General features: G+C 35.3%; 1 protein-coding gene across 7 annotated transcripts in view; it reads right to left on the bottom strand.

The window, feature by feature from the left end:
* The window catches only part of Nbea (neurobeachin), a 628,163-nt gene that overhangs the window by 6,294 nt on the left and 596,440 nt on the right, over positions 1-25,429 (bottom strand). For 3 of the 7 annotated variants that reach the window (XM_047553976.1, XM_047553978.1, XM_047553977.1), the window contains 8 exons: positions 18,067-18,129; positions 17,652-17,741; positions 15,083-15,275; positions 13,091-13,162; positions 11,043-11,198; positions 10,353-10,523; positions 2,214-2,315; positions 219-415 (listed from right to left, as the gene is read on the bottom strand). In XM_047553976.1, coding sequence (XP_047409932.1) covers positions 219-415; positions 2,214-2,315; positions 10,353-10,523; positions 11,043-11,198; positions 13,091-13,162; positions 15,083-15,275; positions 17,652-17,741; positions 18,067-18,129 — 1,044 coding nt within the window. The remainder of the gene's footprint in view (positions 1-218; positions 416-2,213; positions 2,316-10,352; positions 10,524-11,042; positions 11,199-13,090; positions 13,163-15,082; positions 15,276-17,651; positions 17,742-18,066; positions 18,130-25,429) is intronic. The other 4 variants (XM_047553980.1, XM_047553983.1, XM_047553981.1 and 1 more) reach the window with 2 other exon arrangements.

Raw genomic sequence — 25,429 nt, 5'->3', positions numbered from 1 at the left:
AACAATAACTATTGTCCCTGATATCTAATTCACTGAGTTAATTACCTGGGACTAAAGGAGTCTGGGTTTGTTCAATGTATCAATCTACATGAATTTATGTACTTTCTAAACTAGAACACATTAATATGGATGCCACAGAAGTTCTATTATGAATATAAAACACCTAATTTTTAATCTTTTGGCTTCTATCCTTTTTAGCACTGAACATGCAGATTTACCCGTGTTGAATCATTGATCTCCATTTGAGCCAGAAGTTTCCCATTAATGCTGAAATTGCTGAATCGGCCTCGTTCGTAGTATATAATACAGTGACCTTCGCTGGATACAGAAATCAAGCGTGGGAACAAGCAGTTTTCTGGTCCTTCAAGGGCTCGCAGCAAATCTCCAGTGATGGTGTGGACAAGGCAAGGACCCTCTGCAGAGTGGGGATACCAACATCCATGGTCAGTTAGGGATGCCAGATCGCGGGCCGACTTTACCAAACTGAAAACCTTACCTGGGCAGTACTCAGATTTGTTCCAAGAAGACAGAAGAGGAAAGGGGTGTGCTGGCCAGAGCCAAGCACTGAGCTTAGATTTGAAGAAAGCAAACAGTAACTGCTTAATAATTAACACACACACACACACACACACACACACAAACGCACGCGCGCGTGCTCGCGCACACACAATCTACAATGCCCCTCACTTTTTATGGTTAACATTTATTTTGAGGTAAACACTTTGTCTTTTCCTTTGTCAGGGAATATTCATAATAAAAGGACAAAGTTCATAAATTAGGTGAGAATGAAAGATCATATTTCCCAGAACGTTATTCCTAATGTGCTTTCAGAATATTTTCCTGAAAGTCTGAGAATTATCAGAACAGTTGTTAGTCATCTTGAGTGGCATCAAAGTTTTAAAGCTATAACTACATAAATCATATTAAGCCAAGTAAGTTTTACAACTTTCTGTAGTCTATACCTATACATGAAATGTAAAAGCAAAATTAAGAAGTTAATTCAGACTACAGAAACACTTTTGTCTTTAAATAAATTTATAGCAAGGCAAGATTATAAAAGGAGTGGCCTAATTGCTTTTTGCCCTTGTAGAAATTGTGTTAAGATTAAAAACCCACTAGTCAAATTCATGAAAATAACTGCTTGATGTAGTTTAGTACTGTCTGTCTGCCCCCTTGTTCACGCAAAACAAAACAAAACAGAGAAGCTGGCAAAAATATGTGGATGAATTATATTTTTATTTTCAATCAATTAATTTGAACAGACATAATTACAAAGTAAGTGACATTATTAAAGTATACTTAATTTTTTCCTGATTAGTAAAGTATGAACTACTGAAAATTAGGGAAAAAAAAATTAAAAATAGCAATCAGTCACCTCTAATGCTTTCTGCCTATAGAAAACTAATATGTTTTTTCCTACATATGTCACTTTCCTTGTTATCTATTCTTTCATACTAAGATGTGAAAATAAAAACATGATTGTTGGCCTTTCCACTATATTCATTCTCCATAATGCAGCCAGAATTACTGCCAAATCTGATCATCTCATGACTTTGACTAAAACCTTTAATGATGTCCCACCAAATTGAAAGTAAAAAATGTAAATCTTTGTGCTATGGCGGCTCCCGCCTTTTCAGCTTCCCCTCCTTGACTCTGCCACACCCTCTTACACTCCTGCCATATTGGTCTTTTTTTCTTTCAAACATCAGGCTATCTGAGTCAAAACTGGAACCCAGGTTTCCTGATTTTTTTCCCCAAAATGATACTTCTTCTCCAAAGAGATAAAAGAACCCCATATAATCGTGTTTCCTTTCCACCAACCTCTACCACAGGCCTATCTTGTAAAGTAAGGGTCCTACAGAGGAAGGTGGATCCAAGCCCAATCTGATCCCACAAAGCCCCCCATTGCATCAGGGATTGTTCCCTTTATCTTTTAAATGTCCTTTTCAATTGCATCACATGGATGTATTGCAATTGAATTTACCAGTGTTGTAGTTAGAATGCTGGTGACCACGAATACCACGTAAACTTTTTACATATTTCATATTAATAGTAGTAAATGTTAATAATAAAACCTAACAGCTACAAAGAACCTAGGGACTTCATTTGTCTACAGAAAGTCTTCTGGAAGAAATAAACCATGTAAGTCACAGTTAGCTTTGAGAAAAAGGTACATTTTCTAAAGAGTTAAAATGAAAGAAATGACTTCTTACCTTTAGCACCACTAATAACGAGTCCAAGTTCTGCACAGACAGAAACACAGACAACTTCATGGTCATGGCCTGTGAGAACAGCTCTTGGTGCAGGATAGTCACCTGTAGGAAAACAGCAGCAGTGAGTCACCACAGACAATGGCAAACATAAAGAGCTCCACCATAAAATCCAACCTTATAGAAGACAATCACCAATGATCATTAAGGACCCCAGCCAGTGACTTCACCTTTCTGAGATTTCCTCATCTGTGAAAAAATTACTGTACCTACTACCTGATCACCAGCCTCCAATAGAGGCTATGTAAATGACAGGATACATGAACATATGTGCTGCAAACATTACTACAGGGTACAGTAATCCTTTTCCTCCTGATTATTGTTGTGAAACAATTACTGTGCCTGGCAAGGCATCTACATGTGTTAATCTCATTTAATTATGGTAACATCTGTATGGGGTTAGGTACTATTATTATCCCCATTTCATACCTTGTAGTGCCAAGGCTTTGAAGGCTATTCAAGTTTCCAAGTTCATATATTTAGCAAGTGTTGAATTTGATCCAGAACTTTTTTATTATTATTATTATTTTTTAATTTTTTACAGACACATTTTGATTCACTGTACACAAATGGGGTACATCATTTCATTTCCATGGTTGTGCATGATGTAGATTCATACCATTCGTGTAATCGTACATGTACATGTCTGTCTCATTCCACCATTTTTCACACACCTCTCCCTCTCATTTCCTTCTACATAATCCAAAGTTCCTCCATTCTTCTCTCACTCCCCACACCTCTAATTCTGAAATCCATGCTCTTACCCAGAGAAAAATTTTCCCTAAAATCTCCAAGAAAACAAGCAGAGGTGCTTTGCTTTGGGGTAGAAGAGGTAGGAAAGGGACTGTGGGGAAAGTAGTGATGGAAAGAAGAAATAATTATATTAATTCTGTACTTTGCTGGTGCAAACCTAGCTAGAAAGTATTTCATTTTAAGTGACCAGTTTCGTCAACCATTATTTTATTTTCCCTGAAAAGGCATGTTGTAACTTGGTCTCGTAACTGAAACTCTTTAGAATTCTTTGTATTTCTCAATCTAGTGGATATTTTCTTGAGGGTAAGAAGTTCTATGAAAAATTTTAAGTTTCAGATTTGCATTTTTTTGTAAAATATCAAATAAAATAAAATTTTAAAATCTTCTAAAAATTGTATATATTTGCGATGTACAATGTGATGGTTTGATGTACGTATGCATTACCACAATCCAAAAAATTTGTTTGTTATATGCTTTTTAAAGTAGAAAACACATTTTTAAAAGGTTTCTGTCTGATTTGGAGAGCTAAATTTTTTTCATTTTAATTTTCTCAGATCATTTGAATAAATGGTGGAACTTAAATATTAAGGGATATTATTTATGTGTCCTGAAAGCATAGTATCCTGTCAAAGAGGTCCAGCTTCAGCTGGGGAAAAGTAAATAAAATAATTCTAGAATTTTTGAGTTGGAAAATCTGCAGTAAGGAGAAAGCATATTCCTGTGCCAGAGACATATGTCACACACTCCAACAATTCCTTGAAATCTCAGGAATATTCTGTCACTGTCACATCACCATTGATGGATGTAGCTAAAGGTTAAAGGGCTGAGTGCAGAGGGAGGTACAGGTGAGATCTCCCCTCTAAGGACCACAGTGCCACCGCCCTCATCATGGCTCATTTTCTCAACAGAAGAGCTCTCTGTGATGGAATGGATATGAATGATAAGGAACAAGCACATCTGATTTTGAGATTCCTCACAGGCAAGCATTTGGAAATTCCACTTATAAAAGGTTTAAAATAAACAGAATCCATCTCATTTTTATCAAGTCATTTCAAAATTCTTGAAATAGTTAAGAAAATAAAGAGATATTAGATGCTGCTATTCACAGAGAACTGACAAGGGAGAAATTTTTCAGTGAGATGTGCTATGGCTTTTAGAGAGATGGTCAAAGTAAAAATTACTCATGGTTCTCATTTAAACCTGAGATGCGGGCTATTAATATGCAGGGGAAGCTTTGGTCCTTATGAATCATAGCTAAACAGGAACAATGGATTCTCCAAGACCTATACTTCTCAGGGCCATTCTGCTGGAGTTGGAGGACAAACCTCTAGGTGACATGTCATTCAGATTCTATTTCTACCTTCCAACTCATTGCAGAATCATGGTAGAAGCTATTTTCATTTATTTTATACTTATATAAAATATGATAGATTTTTAATTACAATTCCAGAATCAGGGAATCAATTGGTTTCATTGCCATTGTGATTTCAAGATTTGTTTCAAAATGGTATGTTAGAAATTTGCTGGCATATCTGAGAATAGTGTCAAAGTCTCCATATCAGGACACTGAGTCCTCAGCTACATGCAGGGCTGCCACAGGGGCCTGGTCCAAGTCCCCAATATAGCTGTGCCAATAGATGCCAAGGTTAAAGGAAACACAAATGAAAATAGTAGCCGGGTTGGAAAATGTAACTTGGTCCACATTGTGGTTTCCTTTGATTACATACTCAGAGTACTCAATGAAGAATAGAAGATGACATGATAAATCTATTTATTAATTTACACTAAGTTCCTTTTTCTCTTCCCACATGACATTGACTGCATTTTGTTCTGAGCACCATAGGACAGGACAAATCTCATTCCCTGAAGTCCTGAACCTGGATTTGGTCACAATCCATTGTTTATCCTTCCTGCACCTTCCAAAAACAACCAAATGAAATAATCTGCCTGCCTGGTCTATGCACTAAAGCTATCTGATCAGAGAACAAATTAGTTACTCTTGTATTTATATTGCTTCCAACCTGGGTTAAAGACCTTTCTTGAAGCCTCAGGTCCATGAAAAGAAAGGAAAAGCAGAGACTAAGTGTAAAGAAGACTCCTTTCCAATGATAAAACTTAAATGTCTCTAGATGTTAGACCAAGGGGATGGGACACTGAGTGGTCTACTGCATCCCTGCCTGGGCTGGGATGTTCCATTACATATATGGCCGTGTAACCCTCAGAAAGTCCTGTGAGGTGAGAATCACACATCTGACTGTGTTTCCTGTAATACCTAATGAAAAGACTAAAGAATTAAAATTTATTAAACCCTAGATAACATTTCTGAAAAGTGATACAAACTTGTCTAATATGTATAAATATAAATACACTTTAAAAATATCTCTGGGCTAGTCTTTGTCCAGCTCTCATCTCCTGTAATACCACTGGCTAGTGGCAGTTGTGGAACTGGGCACAGGACAGTCTTTTTAAAGAAAGCTGGATGCAAACAAAGAGAGGGATGTGATTTAGCAGATGTTTCATGACAGGCTGTGGCCGGTGGGAGGGTCAGCGTCCGGAGTTGAGTCCTATACAATGGGAGCCCAGGGAAGGTACGTGTGCACAGCTGGACACTCCTTTTCAATTGGCCTCTCATTTCATAGTCTGCATAATGCCTGTATAGGAGCTAAAAGATCTGTGTTTAAAAAGTGGAGTAGAATAGCACATAATAGTGTCTTATACATATTACTCTGTGAATCTTTGTAGATTTGATTTGAAAAGAAGAAGAGTAAATTCCCTTTCAAAGTTTCATATTGCTATGATTTTTAAAATTTCATATATATGTATTGTCAAGTTCTCTATAAAGCACTTTATATCTGGTATACACATTTAAATTACATATTTTAAAAGCTGATTGGTTTTGAGCTGAAGTCCCAAGGTATTTTCAGTGCCTATTGAAGAGACAACAATGTTAACTTGCCTCTCTTGTGACTATCTTGTTGGAAGCTACAGCATGTAATGAGAAATGTCAAGTCCCAAGATCAATGAAGTTTTGGACCCCAGGGATTCAACAGGAATAGCATTGATCCTTTTAAAGAACACCAGTCAGAGATGGGTTGTAATATATTGCAAAGAGGGGCTCCAGAGGATAAGCGGCCAAGTCCAAGCTACCTGCCTGACAAAAAATTCAATCAGCTTTTAGCACAAATTGCCTGCTTGCTCTGCTTTCTTTCATGCAGGAGGCTGCTTCCAATTAAAGTGCGCAAATTAATTTTATCACTTCCAAATTAGTTTTAAGTTTGTGTGAGTCTGTTTCAGATGAAAGCATCTGTCCCTCACATCTTTGCAATTCTGCTATCTAGTTAGGGACCTATTTAAAATTTCAAGATAATTTTCTATGTTCAAAGTCACAAATTAAAAAAAAAAAACAGTATTATTAGTATAAAATACACTAATAAAACAATTATTATACAACTATGCCACATAGTAGGTAGTCTTTGTTTCTTTTATGGTCTGAAACTCTGTGTAATAATTTACTTACAAAATTCATTTCTTTGTGATACGTTCCTTCAAATGGTAAAAATAATTACAAAAGGTTAATATTTTTGAGATGTCTAAATTAGTCACAACAATATATGTGACACAATGAATCCATCGATTCTTTCTATATCTACCTGAAAATATCTATGAACATTGCTATTTTTTTCCTTGGAATTAATAGAGCTGCCCATTACAATGTAATAGTGACACTATAAAAGAAACAAATGTATTAGACCCACTTGATTTTATCTTGAGATTTCAGTGATGTGCACATAAAGTTAGATGATAAATCCTATCATTTCATGGTAGTATGATGAACAAGTATGATTTGACCTCTCTGCCATACAAAGTGAGTCAGTGTCTACGGCAAGACCAATCCCTGAATTATAACAGCTTCTAGGATATTATGTTTCCTACTAGGAGTTCCCCCGCTTCGTGTTTAGGTTAATACATACAACCTCCAAAACCTAAGGGCATTGTGTCACACACTTTAATATGAATTTAGACATAACTAGCTTTTTGCTTTTGTGTAGCAATACATTATAAGACAGAAAATACATATAGATTGATTCTCTGGTGTGTGAATTGGTATCTAGAGTAGATTAAACTGGAGGAGAAAAAAAGCTTTTTCTTTCATACTGCAAGTTTTCTGATGGCAACAATTACGTATGTATAGATATGACAGTCAAATCAGTGTGTGCTGTGACTGTCTTTAAAAAAAAGTGAATTGACCAATATGTTTAGTTGTTCTAGACAGACACATGTATGTTACTACAGTGGTTGGTCATTTTAGACAAGTGAGTCATAAATCAGTCAATTCAAATACTAAATCTGCTTTATTTTATTTTATTTTACTCTTATGATTATCCTCATGGCAAAAAGTTGGAACCAGCTTTTTTACATAATCATCAATTCATATATAAGATGTAATATGAAGTATTTTTGGATGGTCAAAGTATTTATGGTACAAAATATTATCTGTTAAAATTAATGATTCATGTAATAAATACACAATGTACTTAAAATATTCAAAGAGGAAAAGAAGTTCTGTGATCATCATAATATAGATTCTTATAAACTCCAGATCAGGAACTTTGACCATCCAGCATTTCCAGCTGCTACGAGAGTGTCAGGCATATAGTAGTTGTCTGATACATATTTGTTGCTTGACTCATACTGTAGGTGTTCATCCTGTTTACTACAGAAGAACATTTTTCTCCTGTATACTGAGCATAATGGAAGCCATACTACCTATCTCCATGTTAAATATCCAATAAAGATTTGACAGGGTAGATTTTATGGACGTGGTGTAGTTTCATAAGACAAGACTATTTGACCAAAAACTAAATTCTTAGAGTTAAAGGCAATACTGAAAAATATATATTGATAATCTCTGTAAACTTCTGAAGAATAATCTTACTCTTATTTAATGCTTAAATAAAACACTATTTTTTAACAAATATAATAACCACAATTTTTTTCTTAAGGGCTAATAGAAACATTTTGTATTCACAGAGCTTCTGTCCTATGGAACTTAAAACATTTCAAATATGATTATATTTAACTTTTCCTGCTAACTGATTATCCAAAGCTACAGTCCATGTCAATTTTGTCTTTTGATTAAAAGATCATTAGAAAGTAAAGTAGTACATTTAATTACTATGATTTAACACTTCTCTTTAAAGTTCTTTACCTAAAATATCCTATGTCTGCTATCAGAAGGCAGTGTTTATTAAATGAATCTTCATTTTGGAAATAATATTTGTTTTCACTTCTGAGCCTCATTTTCAAATATACTTAAAACTCTACCTTGCTTCTTTTGAAATTTTTTCTAATAACTTTTGTTTATATATATATATATATATATATATGATGCTACCCAGATCTGATGCTTCATTAAATATTTTTAAGTAATGCTACCTTATTATGTAAATAAATAAAATTTAGAAATATGTAAAAGTACATTTAGATAAAATGCATGTGATAACATACCATGCTTGAGAATAAAAGTCATCATCAGTAGGTCAATGATGACTTAGCAATACTCACACACATGCACACACAGGCACACTAGAATCTGTCCACAGATAAAATTTTTTAAGGGCAAGATTTTAGAAGAGTAAATAGGATGCTGACTTATTAGTATTTATAATAAGATTCTCATTGGCAACTGATTGTTTGAACTGGTTAGAAATCAAGTAACACTGAATACTTCTTCCCCCCTCAAATCAATATTGTACATTCCTTTACAATTTACTTATATGTGAATTGAAACTTAGGTTTAACACACACTTTTCCCCACACTCTATGCCAAGAGATATACATTATTTCACAACATCCTTTCAGTTTTTTCATCCACTTTTCTTCAACTCTAGCATTAAAAATAAAACCTCACATATCATTTGGTCATCTAATTTAATCTTCCAGTAATTTCTTATTTGCATATATTTTGATATTCTCTCCTATTCTATGAGGGGGTCTTTGTTCCTGTCCATCAAAAGTCATCCACTATTGTTGTAGGGTTCTTGTCAAAATTTGTATGCATTGGGGGAAGGAGTGAGACTTGAATGGCAAATGTTCCATTCCTCTCCTTCCCCAGTTATCTCACAGGTAGAACTGACCAGGGTAGAGACCCTAAGCCACGCAACTAAAACATGGCATCTTGTAGAATTCATATCTACTCTTACGGTATTTCAGCTGCAAATACACAGGACTCCTGGGAAATTCTTACCTCTGTTGTCATGGATATTCCCTAAACTCATGTTTGAGCAATGTTTAAGTTGTGACTTATGTATGCATTACAATTCGAATAATCTTGCCATAGGTACTTTCCATTCTTGACACTTCACAGAAACCATTCTGTGTTTTACAGGAAACACATATATTTGAACTATCAAAAGCTAGGCAATTAAAAAGCAATAATTATTTCTAGGTAGTCTAGCACTTCTATCATTTAACAATATTTACTGGAGGAGAGCCAGTGGCATAATCCATTAGCATGTGGTACTTACAAGACAATATTTCCTGGAAACCTCTTATATATGTCACTATGCCAGGACCTTGAAATAGCCATGATCTACTTCAGTGTTTCCTCAAGACAACAGTGCCAAGGACTAAGTCCTACTCTTACATGAACAAAACATTCCATGAGAAAATACGTTTGAGAAACTGTGGGCTAAACAAAAGTCAACAGAGACGTTTGTGTAAGTCCCTCAGAGCTTACACAGAGTACATCCAGTGCTTCCCCAAATTATCTTACTAGGAATTCTTCTTTTCCGACAGGACCTCTTAGGGAGCACTGCTGTATAAAAACAACTTGAGCAGTCATCCCAAGTAGTTAACAGTCTTACTCTTTGCATCCCCAGTGCCTAATCTGAAGGGGTCATTCAATCATTATTTGTAAATGAACAAATGGAGACATTTTCTGTACTACATGGTAGAAAGTAGTAAATTCATTGACAGAGCCACAAATAAAATCTTAGGAAAATTCATAGAATGGATAGATAAAAGAAAGCTGAGCAAAATTATGAGGCTTGGTGGACCAGATGAAGTTTCTGAAGTGAGTGAATGTCTGGACACTGAATGACAAACAGGTCAGTGGGAAGGATCTGGGAGTTTTCCCAGGCTGAAAGTGCTAGTATTTGCACACTTTTATACTCTGAACAGAGCTACATTCCAATAAGATTTCTGCCACTTAAATTTTCATGCTTTAAAATTTTACAGTCTCAGAAAAAACCTTTTAGGAACATCAAAAACACAAAATACATTTAATCAATCCATAGCCTGACAGGTTAATTTTAGACAAATACTTACTGCTATTGGGGTTGTCTCCTATGATATGGTGCCGCCCACTCCAGTACCAGAGAAGCAAGGTGGCATCTCGCGACCCAGACACGATGTAGCAGTCCCCTCCAATATATGACTCCGACCGGGCCAGGCATGTTACCACATCCCAGTGGCCAAATACAATCTGAGTCAATTTCCCTGCAGCACAGAAATGACAGGTTTCCTTAACTACTCTTTTTCTTTAGATGGTAATAGCTCAGCTTTATTTCACTAAATCTTTGTGAAGTGAATCTATAGACCTCTGAATCTAGCTATAATTCTTATTCCTGAAAACTGACACAAGAATGATACTCGGAATTTTTAAGAAATGATCTTACAAAATAACAATCATGGTTTTTCCTCCTCATGATTTGAGTCAGACTAAAGGGAGTTTTAAGATCGTTCACTGGATATGAACTTGGAGAAGGAGACAACAATCGCGTTTGTCATACAAATTCAGGGATAATGCTAAGGTTAAGAATGGATGTGTTAAACTAGTTATTTATTTTTTTAAACTAGTTATTTAGCTTATAATGTGAACCTCTAATTTGAATCCTGACCACTGATTCAAAATTGGTGAATGATGGAAATAGATAATATTTAGTATAATTTCATGTAAGCTCTGATTTTCAGCAATAGTCATTTTAAAGTGAACAAGCTATTTGTAGTTAAGATTACCTGTTTCTGTAGAATAAACTCTGAAGCTTTTATCCCAGAATCCACAGATAAGAATATAGCGATTATCTGCTGTGACCACGAAACAATGTGCATTGATTTGTATACTCTGGTCCACAAGGTCTGTGATCTGCCGCTTATTCACACCAGAGTTATTGGCTAAAAATAAATAGAATTTAAAGAAGTGTTTCAAAGAATTTCACCAAGTACTCAGAGGAGACAAAAATAGTTTTATGCTTCATTTATCTAGAAATAGATTTTTAAAACAACAAGATTATTATGACTCTGACATTTTCTCTTGAGGAATATAAATTTCCTTAGTAGCAGGGATTATTTAGGAACCATGTTATATATTTAAAAACTATTCCAGAAATGTTTAAGTTCTTCCTCCACTGATAAATAAGAACAGTATGAAGAAATCAAGGCAATGAATTTAAAATATAATAAAATATTTAAGTGTATTTAATTCTCTAGATGGTTGCTGTACACAAGTTCATTAGTGTCCAATAAGAACCAAATGAAGGATAAAAATGATATGAAGAATGGTATATAAGAAAAAATGTTCTAACATTTGCCAATCTGTCATTTTTTGATGGCATTTACAATTCATGTGAAGAGAAGAAGGTAGAGATCTGAGGAAGGGATTTTGTTGTGTGGGAAGCCCCACAGGGAGCTTTAGGTCAGCAGCTCTAAAGACCTGGATTGTCAACAAACAGAAGGCCTTTCTAGAATGGGCTGGCAGGGAGGAGAGGAATAAAAAAGATGGGAGAGAGATCAGGGAGCAAAGAGACAGGCAAAGAATCAGTGTACAGCACTGGGATTGAATCTGAATAAAGTCAGGAACTCGGAGACACATCTGATTTCCCAAGTGCCTGTCTGGATGCCAGCCTGTCCCTTACGCTACACCATCCTTTCAGGAGAAATCCCCAGGCTGAATTCTTAAACAGAAAATGCAGATGTAGAAGGTCACCACCACCATCACTCTCTAACACCAATTAAATCTAAGTGCTACTATTTGTAGATTTCTACTAATGCTATAAAAATAATTACTAGGGAAGGTAAGCAATAAAAGAATTATTATATTTTAAAAAGACAGTAAGGGAAAAAGCAAACCAGAGGTCCCGGATTGCTGGAAAACTATATAATTGGTCCTAGAAAAATTAGAGTTATTAAATTTTCCATGGTTACATACTAGCTATATAATTCATTGTCAATGTCTGCTGGACAGAGGAATAGATAGCTAGACTCTAAAAATACTCCTAGTCCTGAACCTTGTGTCCTCCCCAAGATACATAAATGTCATTTTATATCTTGTTACATGTAATGAACAGAAATGGCCCTATTCTCTTAGTTCAAAGACAAAAACTGAATTATTAAAAGAATAAAACAATAAATTGTATGTAGCTCAATAATTTTTCATAACATCTTTAGGTCTTTTTCCTATTTTAATTTTCTAAATGATTCCAGAGGATAAGCAGAATAAACATTATTATAAACCATCTCACATATACAAAACTGAGAGTCCTAGAAAGATTAAAGGCTTGCTCTGGATTATATGGCTAGTAAGTATATGTAATTATTTGAAATATTTTAAATATCTGCCACAAGTACTATGGCTACATGAGTTTGCAATTCATATGAAATATTTACTTTAAAAATGTTTAGCACTGTTGCATAGAGATTTCTAGAAAAGATATTCTTTAGTATTAGTTTCCTTTAACAATCACTGTAAATCTTTATATTTTAAATAATATACAATTTTTAAGAATAGTTTAGGCTGAAACAAAGGACAATCTATAATTATTTGTTTTGTTTATAATCAACTTAAATGACCTCCTAAAATACCAATAAAATGTTACAAACAATTGCTTTAATACCAAAGTTTTTAAATGGTATGTTACGATTTACACAGCTCCTTAATGGTAATATGATGCTGTGTGCGCATTAATTTTGTATCAGAAAAAAAATTTTTAACCATCTTTTTTGAAAAATAATTATAAAACAATCTGTGGAGAGTATCTATGAAAATTTATTTTTGTTTGTTAGCATACCAATCAATGGGTCCATTTCAATGGGAAGATGATGGGCTTGATCCAAGGAGTAACCTGGAGCTCCTCTGAGGCCTAAAGGTTTAAAAGAAAGAGAAAAACTCTTATGAAATTATCAGAAAAGAATTTCCTAACAAGCTGTGTTTTATGATGACTACACAAAATATACATTTGTTTAAAAACTGTGGTAAATTATTTTAAGAATGATTTAGACATATTGTGTGACTTTGTAGGTAGTATCAAAAAAGACAACATTACCCTGTGTACATGTATGATTACGTGAATGGTATGAATCTGCATTGTGTACAACCACAGAAACGAAATGATGTACACCATTTGTGTACAATGCATCAAAATGCAGTCTGTAAAAATTAAAAGCTAAATTTAAAAAAAGTCATTATAACACAGACTTTGGGTTTCCATTTAAGATATAGAAAGCTATAAAGACTGATAAGAAAAAGCTGGATGAAACACAGGAACATGACATTTCTTGAACCCAACAAAAAGCCAGGGTTATCGGGCAACCAGAGTCTGAAATCAGAGAAAAGGCCATGCTACCAATCTGGATGATGTGAGCATGGGCTCCCCTGGGACAGGGTAGGGTGGAAGCTGGGGAGCCCACCCAAGCAGGGCCTCTCTTAACATATGACTATTGAAAGTATGAAATTAGGCCATAGCACACCTAAAATCTTAATATCACTACAAGCTACTTTTGGAGGATTAATATTTAGGGCTTGATGGAGTTCATTATTTATAATTTTTTCGGGGGTACAGGGGATTGAATTCAGGGGTACTTGACCACTTGAGTAACATCCCCAGCCCTATTTTTATATTTTACTTAGAGACAGGGTCTCACTGAGTTGCTTAGCACTTCACTTTGGCTGAGGCTAGCTTTGAACATGCGATCCTCCTGCCTCAGCCTCCTGAGCTGCTGGGATTATAAGTGTGTGCCACTGTACCCGGTTCATTAGTTATACTTTTTGCACACAGACAGTACTTAAGAACAATTGAAAAAAATCATCCTTTATATTTTTCTCTTTGTGCAAAATACTTCTAGAGGCTGAAACTCCTGTGAATAATGAAGTCATATATTTTTCTTTCAGATGTTTGCTGCACACTTCTGATTGAATGGCAGTAGTGCTACCCCATGTTGTTAATGTCACCAATAACCATAAAATAGCTATACTTTGAAACTCTTCACAGATAAAAGTATGGTGTAAATCATCGCATTTTCAGAGCAAGGTAGAAGTCAGCAGGCTAGAAAGAGTCAGGTTAACTCAGCAGGGCTCATCTGCTCAGGTCTGGAAACAGTGGGAGTCCTGTGCCTTCCAGGGAGATCTTAAGTGGTGAACTGGGCCAACTAAATCATTCAGTCATATCTACTTCTGCCCTGGTTAAATGCATATCAATATGTCTAAATTTTTGTCACAGCATTATATCACTTGAAGATGTACTGGGCAGAACATTTAGGAAGGAATATGGGGTAAACATGTGAAATGACTGAATGATTTAGTGTCTGTCTTTTTTCAAAGACTCTAAGTTCCACAAGGATAGAGATGAAGTTTGTCTTGTTCATTGCTGTATTCCAAGTGTTGATGCACAATGGTCATTCAAATATTTGCTAAATAAATGAATGACATTGAAGAAAGAGGATTTGAAGCTATTATTTGGAAAATCCAAATTTGAACTCACTTTTGTTTAATATGGCATAAAGTGGAGGTATAGGGGTTCAGTGATAGACTAGGGAGAGGGAGGGTCTGATTTATTTGTAAAACTGCTTCATTTATCAAATATGTATTTAGCATTTAACCACACACCATGACCTCTGTGAGTACTAACATATAGCTGTGGTGAGGATGACAGACCAGTCATTTAGTTGGGCCTGATGATGATCCACTAGGCTGTTTCTTGTAGATTATCTGGCAATGAGAGCTACCCCAAGAACACCTCTCTTACCTTAACTCTTTAGTGAATGCCTTGCTTAGGACCACATACCTACTGTGTTGTGCCATCTGTTCACTGCAAATAGACGGCTGCAGGTCACTGTCACCACTGCAGGGATGGTCAGGTGGGGTAGGGTGTTGGCAGCCACGTGAGTTACTGGAGAATTTGATGGAAACTTCAGCACCATTATCACATCCTGCTGCATCTGATCTTTAAACATGAGGGGGCTCTGTGGAAGGAAACACTGTTGAGTAGAAAGGGAAGAGAACAGAAGGAAACAAAAGGGATAACAAGGTTAGTGGAAGGTGTGGGGAGGAGGGGGTTATAACAGACAAGGCTAGTATGAGCATGTGTAGGGACGTCCGAGCCATCTGAACCATGCTACTGGCTACAGTCTGTCCAAACAGAGCAGCTTTCACTTGAGGATGGCACAGACAGAAGACAGCAGGCACTCTGTGACATCACCGATACAGGATGCCGGAAGATTAATTATTAGTCTCAATTTGGATGTAGCCAGACTACCATGTCAAGAGTTAGCTCACAGATACGGCCACAAGATGGAACCTAATTGTGCAGTTAAAAAATCAGTTTGGTAGAAAATTTTGTCAATCAGTGACTGATACTGTTTGAATGGAATACAAAGTGAATTGATGGATATCTTCATTTCTATCTGGCTGATCTGAGGTCTCAGCTACAGTCTAAATAATTAAAATATATAATGATCTCCATAAAGCAGCCAGAGGGCTCCCCTGTCAGTGTTTTCACACACATTTCTGCTCTGGCATGGCCGGCCTGCCTCCTTTCTCCCTTCTAGACTGCGAGTTTACTGAGGGGCTAGGCTTTTACTTCTTTTTCTCTTTTTAACCTTTGTTTCTTGAAACATCTAGTACATGACCTGATAGGAAGTAGATACTATGAGTACCAGAAAACACTATAAATACTGTCATATAGAAAACACAAAATAAGAATGCTGGAAATAATCATGATTTAGCTTTCCAACATGTTTTGTAATTGTTTCCTCTATATATGAATCCTCTGTGACAATAACTTAGAAGCTTAGATCTTTCTTTTTAAAAAGTTCCATGCCAATTTAGTCTCTAATAATTTCCTGGAGGAAAGTAATGAATTCTGACTTGGCATTCCTCCAGGATAAATATTATTATTATTATTATTATTAAAACTAAGGAGGAAATAAAAATTCTTCTGCCAAACCATTTCATAAAATAAAGTGTTAGAGATATTCTCCTGGACAGGTTATTAAAAATGCCTCATCTGGAAGCTCCAGGCTCCAAAGCCACAACTCCATGTCTACACTGGGGCTGAGGGTTTAGTCTGCATGTAGTGCAAACTTGTTTTATCACAAAGAAGAACCAACTGCAGTGCAAAGAGTTCACTACTGACTAACCAGGGAGCTGAAACTGGCTGAGCTAATTCAGTCATCTGCCTCTGCACCTCCAGTGCTTATCACATTATCTGATACACACAAGGGCTCAATATGAATTTGTTAAATAATTGATAATTTGCTGAACGAATGAAAGGAATGAATAATTTTTTATTCACCAAAAGCAACTTATAAAACATTTACATACATATATATATGACTATATTCTGGAACACTTCACTCTAAAATGAGGGTACTTATTGCTTTGATGATGGAGTAGCAAAATTAAACTGGAATTCATTTTGGAAACATTTTTGACTTCAAGCATTTTTTTGCCAAAAAATTGGTGAAAAATGAGTTTAAAAATACATTCTAAGAATATGTCCTAAGAAACAATTTAACCTTCTTCAAATTAGCTAAAGAGGGAAATGTTTACTATTTATCGATAAACTGAAAAAGGTACTGTTTTGTTAAGTGGGCTTTTAAAACATGATTTAAATGAAAAGGTAAGAAGTTTTCTATTGTGAAGTGGGAAAAAAGGCTTAATATGAGTAGCTGATGAGGATGTAGACTAACATTCATTAGTAACTTGTATGTCAGGGGCTAGACTAAGTGCCATGTAGGACCAGGTCATTACATTTTTAATAGTAGGTACTAGTTTTACCCCTATTGTTACAGACATGGAAATGTATACACAGAGGAGCTAAGGACTTTGCCTGAGTCATCCACTAGTGAGTGTGGTTTGGCACAAGTCTGGTTCTGGGGCCGTTACTCTCACCTCCTCTGTTCAACAGCCTCTCTGCAGTGGTGGTCATAAATTACCTATGTATTTCTTTTCCTTTTGTAAAATGAACATTCTCCTTACCTCACCCAGTCATCCAAAATTAAATTTGGCAATATCATATTGTGTTTATATTTTCACTGTAATTTACAAATGTAATTTAATTTTGGTGTCAGCATGTGTCTGTATGCTTGTATGTGCATGAATGAGTTTATGCAGAGGCATACACAGAGAAGATGGCTATTTTTATGAATCTAAAATGGGGCTAGCTTAATTAGTGGGATTCAAAAGTAAGAATCATACTCCCATCTCTGTTTCTTCCTGGCGTATGAATATGTCCTTGGGCTGAAGAGTTAACCAGTAGCAAATTGAGAAGCCTTTAAAACTCACTGTTTTATTTGTTCTATTCCTAGGTACAAAGGAAAGAAAAATAACCTCAACATGCTGATATGTCTTACCAGGTGCATGGCAGAGCTCCGAGGGGGATGTGGCTCAATAAGCAACTGAGATGGCGTCTGTCCAAAGTTCTGTATCTGTGCCTCCATGGCCTGCAGGGCAAGGAGGGTGATTGTCATAATCAATATGCATCAAAGAGAGAGGTCAACACACTCTGACAATGCAAGTGTATCCCAAGTCAGCCATGAAAAAAGTCCAGAAAATTCACCGGGTGCTCGTTTCTCAGGGTGCAGAATCATCCAAGTGTTAGTATTTTGTAGACAAGCTTTGCTTCTTCTTCCAAACATGCTTCAGTTAACCACATCACCATTCTTATTACCAGAAGCTGGGGTTAAACGTGGAAAGGCTAACCTGTGAGTTCATGCATGCAGCTAGAGACCAAGAAAACACTTTGAATACTAAATACAACACATATACCTTGATAAAGTCCTTTGTAAGGAGGAATGTATAAGGATCTCTAATGAAATAAGTTTCTGGAATCTTAATGGGAAAAAAAAATGAGACATGAAGTCCACCACTGATATAAAATAAAAATCAGAAGATCATACATTCTAATCAATTCAGAGGGCAAACAGAACAAAGAATACTAAAAATTTTGTATAATAATTAAATATGGCAAAAATTTCCCTAAAATTTATCTTAGCTTGCTAGGTTATTTTAGGATGAATTATGAAATACTACTTATATGTATGAGTTATTTCTTTTGCATTTTTTTCTGAAATTTTATTAGAACTCACCCAAAAAGGAAAGAATTCTTTAGATATCCTGAGCTATATATTTTATTAAAGCCTATGTGAATGGAAATATTAATGAGATTTTTATGGTTTCCAATGAATAAAAATAATTTAGACTGAAAATTGTCTAGCTATACAACATACCTTTTTGTGTGTGTGTCAGAGGTAATCTTACAGGAGACTTACATATTCTATAAATGAATTCTATAGGCAAAATATTTCAACATATTAAGCCAGACTATGAAATATTTTTACTGAAATATTTTAAGTATGTAATTTAAGTCAACAGGGGAGAAGTACAAAATTTACTATGATCATTACTCTGTTACTATGCTAATTTTTCCCCCTAAAATTGTGTGCAATTTTGTTGCACATAAAAGTGAAATACAGAAACCACTGCTGAGTTCTTGAAGGAGTGCAGGTAAGTTGGTAGATGGCTCTTGACACAGCAATGCCACTAATCACACTGCTATCTACAATTCTCATTTATAAAGTATTTAAATTTAACAATCTGTCCTCCTAGACTGCATTTCAAGAAAATGTTTATCAATAAAATGTGAAATTTCAAATTTATTAGCAATATTAAACATGAATGCATCATTATCCACCATATTTTAACAATTGCACAAATGGGTTTCAGTTCTTTTATTTGCAGAGGCAATGGGATGAATTATTAAATCTCTTTAAGTGCTGTCCAATTTTAATGTATACATTTATTTGCATGGTGTCCACTCATATGCAAAGTGTGGCTATTAACTAAATTGTATTCACATAGATATCATCATATTTTGTCTCCCCGATGCAAGATTTATGATTATAAAAGGGGGAAGAGGCCATTTCTGGTTTGGTTCACATCATTAACAATAAACTCTCGAGAATTATTTGAAAGAAAATAACAAGAGCAGTAATTTTATTGTTAAAGCTGCCCTGCTTAGCAAATGTTCAATATCCATTTTCAAGTATCATATGGGGCTGAGATTTCTCTAACAATAGGTCCTTTTGCCTGTGTTTTTACTCCTCCAAGTAAAAGGACTCCATGGTGTCAAGAAGCTGGGGTAAAACTAATCACAACTAATCTCTAGATCAGTGCCTTGTACTTAGGCAGCCTCTAAATGCTCACTGAAGGAATGAGTCAGTAAACATGCTTTACTTGACTTCAATTTTGTTTCTGAAAGAGAAGTATTAAAAGAATACTTGGAAATATGGGAATGACATAATTTCCAGAAATCTTCTATATAGATCTCATTGGCAGGTCCCATCTGTGATCTTCTTGGGACTAAGGCAGAGCACACATACCCATATATCTAAATGACTCCGAGATGACATTAGGAGCTGCGATCAATCGTGTCTTTTTATTATGACAGTCTATTCCTACATTGAACATTTATTTCTTTTGAATCCCTCTTCCTTGTGATCTTCAATCACATACTTTCATGACTCAAAAAATCTTACTCCAATATCTATCTTTTAGCTATCTTGCCATCCTGCCTTCCAGTAATTCCTTGCCCTCTGACTTAAAAATATATGAATCTTTCTGATGCTGGTAAAATGTGCTGTCTTCTCTTTTTACCAGACATTTGAATGGGAAGTGATACTATTGATTTTCTTTGCCTGCTCTCGGCATCTTGTTTCTGTCCCCCTTTTTAAGAAAGTCATTGATGTCTTCCTTGTGGGGAGGTAGGTACGGTGACTGGAAGAGTTGCCCACTGAGATGCAGGACCTTCTGCAGCCCATGAATCTCAACAATTAAGGACAATTCAGTCCTTTTTCTGAGAGCTATTCCCTACATAGGAGACAATCCTCTTCTAAGGTTGACCTTGGGCAGGGATCTCAATCCTTTGCTTCTCAGACTCTGCACATCTCAGTGAATGCCCTCCAAATCCTCACAGCACATTGCTGCCCTTTATTATGGCATTTAACATACATTTAGCATGCATGTCTCCTTGCTCAGACTGCGAATCTCTGCAGGTCAGGATTATGGCTTAGTTTTAAAAGAGGCTCAAAATTATTTGCTAAATATAGAAGTGAGGCAATAGCAGAGTATTTGTGCCAAACTGAAAGTCAGTCTCAGATGAAAAAAAAGTCCACAGTCACCAGAGGTAGAGCAAGTTTCAAAGTCCTTTCCTTATGCAAATGAATATCACAGAAAATATTGGCAGTCATTTGTCGAATGCTTACTCTGTATAAGAGATACAAAGTCAGACACCAGACTGCCCTCAGCAAGTTTGCAGACCCAGGAAGATAGATGTGTATGTCAGTGCACATGGCAGGTACAAGGACTGCACTGGAGAGAAGCCCAGATTGCCCTGAGAGCTCAGGGGGATGATACAGCAGAAGGAGGAGTAGGCTCTTAGGAAAGGGACTTCCAGAAAAAAGACATGAAATGAGTCTGGAGATTAAGTAGGACTTAGCTAGTCATGAGCATGAAAAATAATTTGACATATGGAATTGTTCCTTTAATAATTTCCAAATCAATACATTGAATTAGAAAAGCTACTTGGAACAATTATAAGAAATTCTTTCTTTATTATCAAAACTGACATTTAAAAAATTATATAAATTGAAATTTCTTTCTCTATGTTCTGCATGTGTCAGAGAGATTCAATGCCACCTTTATTTATAAAACATACTGAGCACCTACTACACACCAGGTGCCATTCTAGATATTTGTGATACCATCAAATAAAACAGATAAGTTGTTCCTGCCCTCACAGAGTTTACCTTCCAACTGAGGTCACACACTGGCATCCCATGAGCTAGAGAGATTCAACTCACAGACAGGATTTTTATTTGAGTCAACATTTACAGTTCAAGTGATTTCATACAATAAATTGAATTTTCTGGCCTTTCTCCCCAAAATTAGAAGATCTGGCAATATCAACCTAGTGTTCCTGCACAGCAAACTTACCTGGTGCTAAGGCACAGCTGCCCTTTTTTAAGGCCCATCACTCCCGTGACCAATGTATAGACTTGTGCTTGGCCTATTTCACTTGCTTATTTTCTGTCTGATTTTTACAAACTATGGAGTTTGTGAATCCTTTTGAAAACTAAAAACTATGAGTGCTCATCAGTCTGTGTGAAGTATATGGCAAAAAACTAAAAGTCTATTAGACTTCACAGAATCCAAGATGTTATCCAGTACTAAAAGCATTATTATTGTACATACCATTAAGAAGTAGGAAATGTTTCAATTAAACTATGATACATCACTGATTGATAAACAAATCACATTGGGAGTATTGAGGTATGAAAATGATGTGCATCTCAGAATCAAGGAATTATAGTAACTTTGTACATATAATAAACAGTGATAAGGCCTACATATCTCATACACATCTGGCTTACAAACTAGAATTTTCAAAACCAATGACTGCCAAACCTTCCATATTTTACAAATATGAAAGGCAACATAATCATTGGTGAATGACCCTTTGGTAGGATAACACGAAAATATGGACTGATTTATACTTAAGTAACATTCTTTCTTAGGCTTTTATAAATCACTGAATCTGGTATTTTGAACTTAAGCTTCCTTTGTGCATAATTTATTCATTTCTGTACATTTCTTATTAAACATTTAGAATTGATAAAGTACTTAAAATATACTAATCTTAAGTGTATAGCTGAATGAGTATATGTGTGTGCATGTGTGTATGTGTGCGGGTGCATATGTGTGTGTATGTGCATGTGTGTGCATGTGCATACCTTTATCAAGACAGAGGACTGTGGAATGGAACTGGAAGTCTCCTACTCTGATTGAATGGTGGTAACAGGAGAGTACACTTACGTACAGATAATCCTGTACCCTTCCCAGACCAATTATTTCCACACCACAATCCCTGTTAAGCTAATCATTATTTTAATATTTATCACCATTGATTTTTCTTTTCTTGAATTTCTGATAAATGGAATCATACTGTACATATTTTCTTTGTCTTTTTTTGATCAATATAATGTTTCTGAGATTCATTCTTTTTGTGTGCATGTCAATGGTGTGTTTTATATGTTGTATAGTATTCCATTGTTAACCTACCACAACGAATACATTTTTCTGTTGATGGATATTTAGGTTGTTAGTAGTTTCAGGTTATTATGAATACAGTTGTTTAGAAAATTCTTACATGCATCTTTTGAGGGCAGTAAGCAGACTTTTCTGTTGGGTGTATACCTAGAAATGGGTAGCAATGTGTTTAGTTTTACTGCTCAATTGACTCCCCAAATGGTTGTATTGATTTTGTATATTTATTTCTTGTGTTTATGAACCTATCATGTCATTGTCAAAGCCGTAAAAAAAATAATTATTTAGATCATGTGGTCTTTTGGGGTAATGATATGCTGAAATTGCCACACATACAAACTTAATTGTGTCTTATGAATTAACAGTATAAGGAATACCATGTTAGTCCTTCACAAGGAATTGTTCAGATAGGCATAGAAAATTAAGTTAGTTTCTTTAAAGTTTAGATTTTAATTGTTATACGAATTCTTATAGAAATAATTTTGCTGAATATTTGTTGATCAGTCTTCATGTGCTAAGTGTTTGCTAAGACCCATCAAGAAAGAGGTGTGTTTAACCCCTTAAGGAAGTTTTCGCATGTGGAATTTCACAGGGGTAGGCAGAGAAATAAACACATATGTGCACCAAGCTAAGCTATGCATGGGTGAACAATGCACATGTACTTTGGAACAATGTATGTGATTTTCAGACTTCATACACACATATGACATATAACTCACTTTTACCTATTTATCTGAATATAAAGCTTCATTAGGGAAATTATTAGGGACACTTTGTCTTTTCTCCTTTCTACTCCCTGATTATCCCACTCCTAAGTCTTGTTAAGCTCTCCCATGTAAAAACACTTCAGGACCTACATACCAAGTTACAAAATTAACAACATATTCATCTAGCCCTCCGTTTTTCCTTCTTATTCTTTTTTTATTTTTTAGATGTTGATGGACCTTTATATTACTCATTTATTTATATGTGGTGCTGAGAATCAAATCCAGTGCCTCACACATGCTAGGCAAGTGCTCTACCACCGAGCCACAACCCCAGCCCCTTTTCCTACTTATTCTTATAAAACTCTCTAGTCAACCATGCTCCTCTCTAGAGAGTTGTCCATGCGCTATACAAAGATGACCGGTTGCAGGGGAAATGAGGGACAGAATCTACTCCAATTCTCAGAATAAGGAGCAACTTTGTAATTCATCAACATAAGGAGGGTGTCTTCATAAATGTGCACAAAGGGGCTGTGTGAGCCTTGGTGGGAAATATACTATTTCCCTTTGACTTAGTGTCCTTTGTGTAATTGCTCTGTTTCCTTCTTGCCTTTCCTTTCAAGAAAATTCTAAATGCTCTATGACCTTTCTTCCTCCTCTATGAACTACCTGGGCTTAAGTCCTCATAGGAGGAAATTAATACATAGGTTGTTATCCTATATGTGCCTGTTAACATGAAAGAGTCATAACCAAGGTTAAAGTAAATGTGGTAAAATAAAAGGTAAGTCAGTATTTAGGAGTCAAATATTTTCTTCTATGCAAGTGATAAAAACTTAGGATAATTTTGTTTTTTTCCTATAATCTAGGTACATTTAACCCAGATATCTTTTTCTCCCATGGGATCATTCAATTTTTTGTAAATGTAATTTAGTATCTTTCAGATGAAAAGCCATCAAACCTATAGTGCCATGAGAAACATGAGCAAGCTAACAATGCTGGCTCTCAAATGTCCTATGTCAACCATTTTCCTTGTTCTGCTTAATCTTTTAAATTGATTTCCAGAAGAAAAAAAAAATCACTTTAAAAATGCTCACTGGGCTGGGGCTGTAGTTCAGTGGCAGAGTGGCTTGCCTGGCATGTGGGGCACTGGATTTGATTCTTAGCACCACATAAAAATAAACAAAATCAAGGCATTCCATCCATCTATAACTACAAATTGTTTTTAAAAATGTGCTCATACTATATTCAAATAACCAGTCAATTCATTGATAATTTTTAGAAAACTCCAGGAAAAAATAGTTCAAATGACTGGAAACATAGAAAAAAATTCAACAAGCTTCCTTAGTTTTGAGTGTACCTCAAAACTAATAATTCTTATAATGCTTTTAACATTTGAAAGCATCTTTTTAAAATTAAATCAGAAAATATAAATTTGACACAGAGCAAAAATAATATGTATGTGTTTTACATTATCCTTCTCTTCTATTTGGAATTCTACCAATACCAAATAAAGAAAAATAAGCAACAACAACAAAAACAACAACAAGAACCCAATGGGACTTTGGGAAGTCTGAAGTGATAAAAGGAAAGGTTACTTAATGGCAGAGTGTATTTTAACTAATAAGCTTTTGCTTCTGGTTTATTGTTGTAATAAAACAAGATCATATAAAGCATTACTTTTTAATGTTCAAAACCAGGAGCAAAGTAAATCAAGCAAATAATATATGCACTTTATTATTTCTTGCTTTATAAACATTAAACTATATAAAAAATTAAAATGGTATTTTATATTCATCTGCTTCTAGTTTTTTATGGAAACCACAATAAAAGAACAAATATTTTTCCTTTTGTTTTACCAATCGACATTAAGGTAAAAAATCTATTCCAGCAAAATTATTGAACATTTAAGCAAATATTTGGTTACTCCAATAAAAGAGGACCACATTTGCTTTAATTAGTAGACTGTGTTGGACAATATTTGAGGGAGGGTTCTCTGATTTATTTCCTACTTTAGTTTTTGGTTTCATTCATTTAGTGTAAACTTAAACAGCAATTCTATTGATTTCTATTTCCTCCTTGGAATGGTGAATTACAATGACATTAACAAATGAATGTGAAAAAATAGTAAACATCATTTCCTCTGGACAGAAAATGTTCCATCCGGAATATTTTCTTTTTGTATCAGTTCAATGCCCTTGGTGGCAAGCTCATTTAATTTCTCTACTTAAAATAAGTGTTAGTTTACTCAAGTTGGAACAGTGCATGCATTTCAATGTAGCTGGTGGTGGCTGACCTACCCTGGGTGTTATAAGTTTGCTTAGTCT

Source organism: Sciurus carolinensis, chromosome 5 (assembly GCF_902686445.1).
Source record: "Sciurus carolinensis chromosome 5, mSciCar1.2, whole genome shotgun sequence".
Lineage (NCBI taxonomy): Eukaryota > Metazoa > Chordata > Mammalia > Rodentia > Sciuridae > Sciurus > Sciurus carolinensis.
The sequence above is the reverse complement of the archived record's forward strand: the minus strand, read 5'-3'. Positions and strand labels throughout refer to the sequence as shown.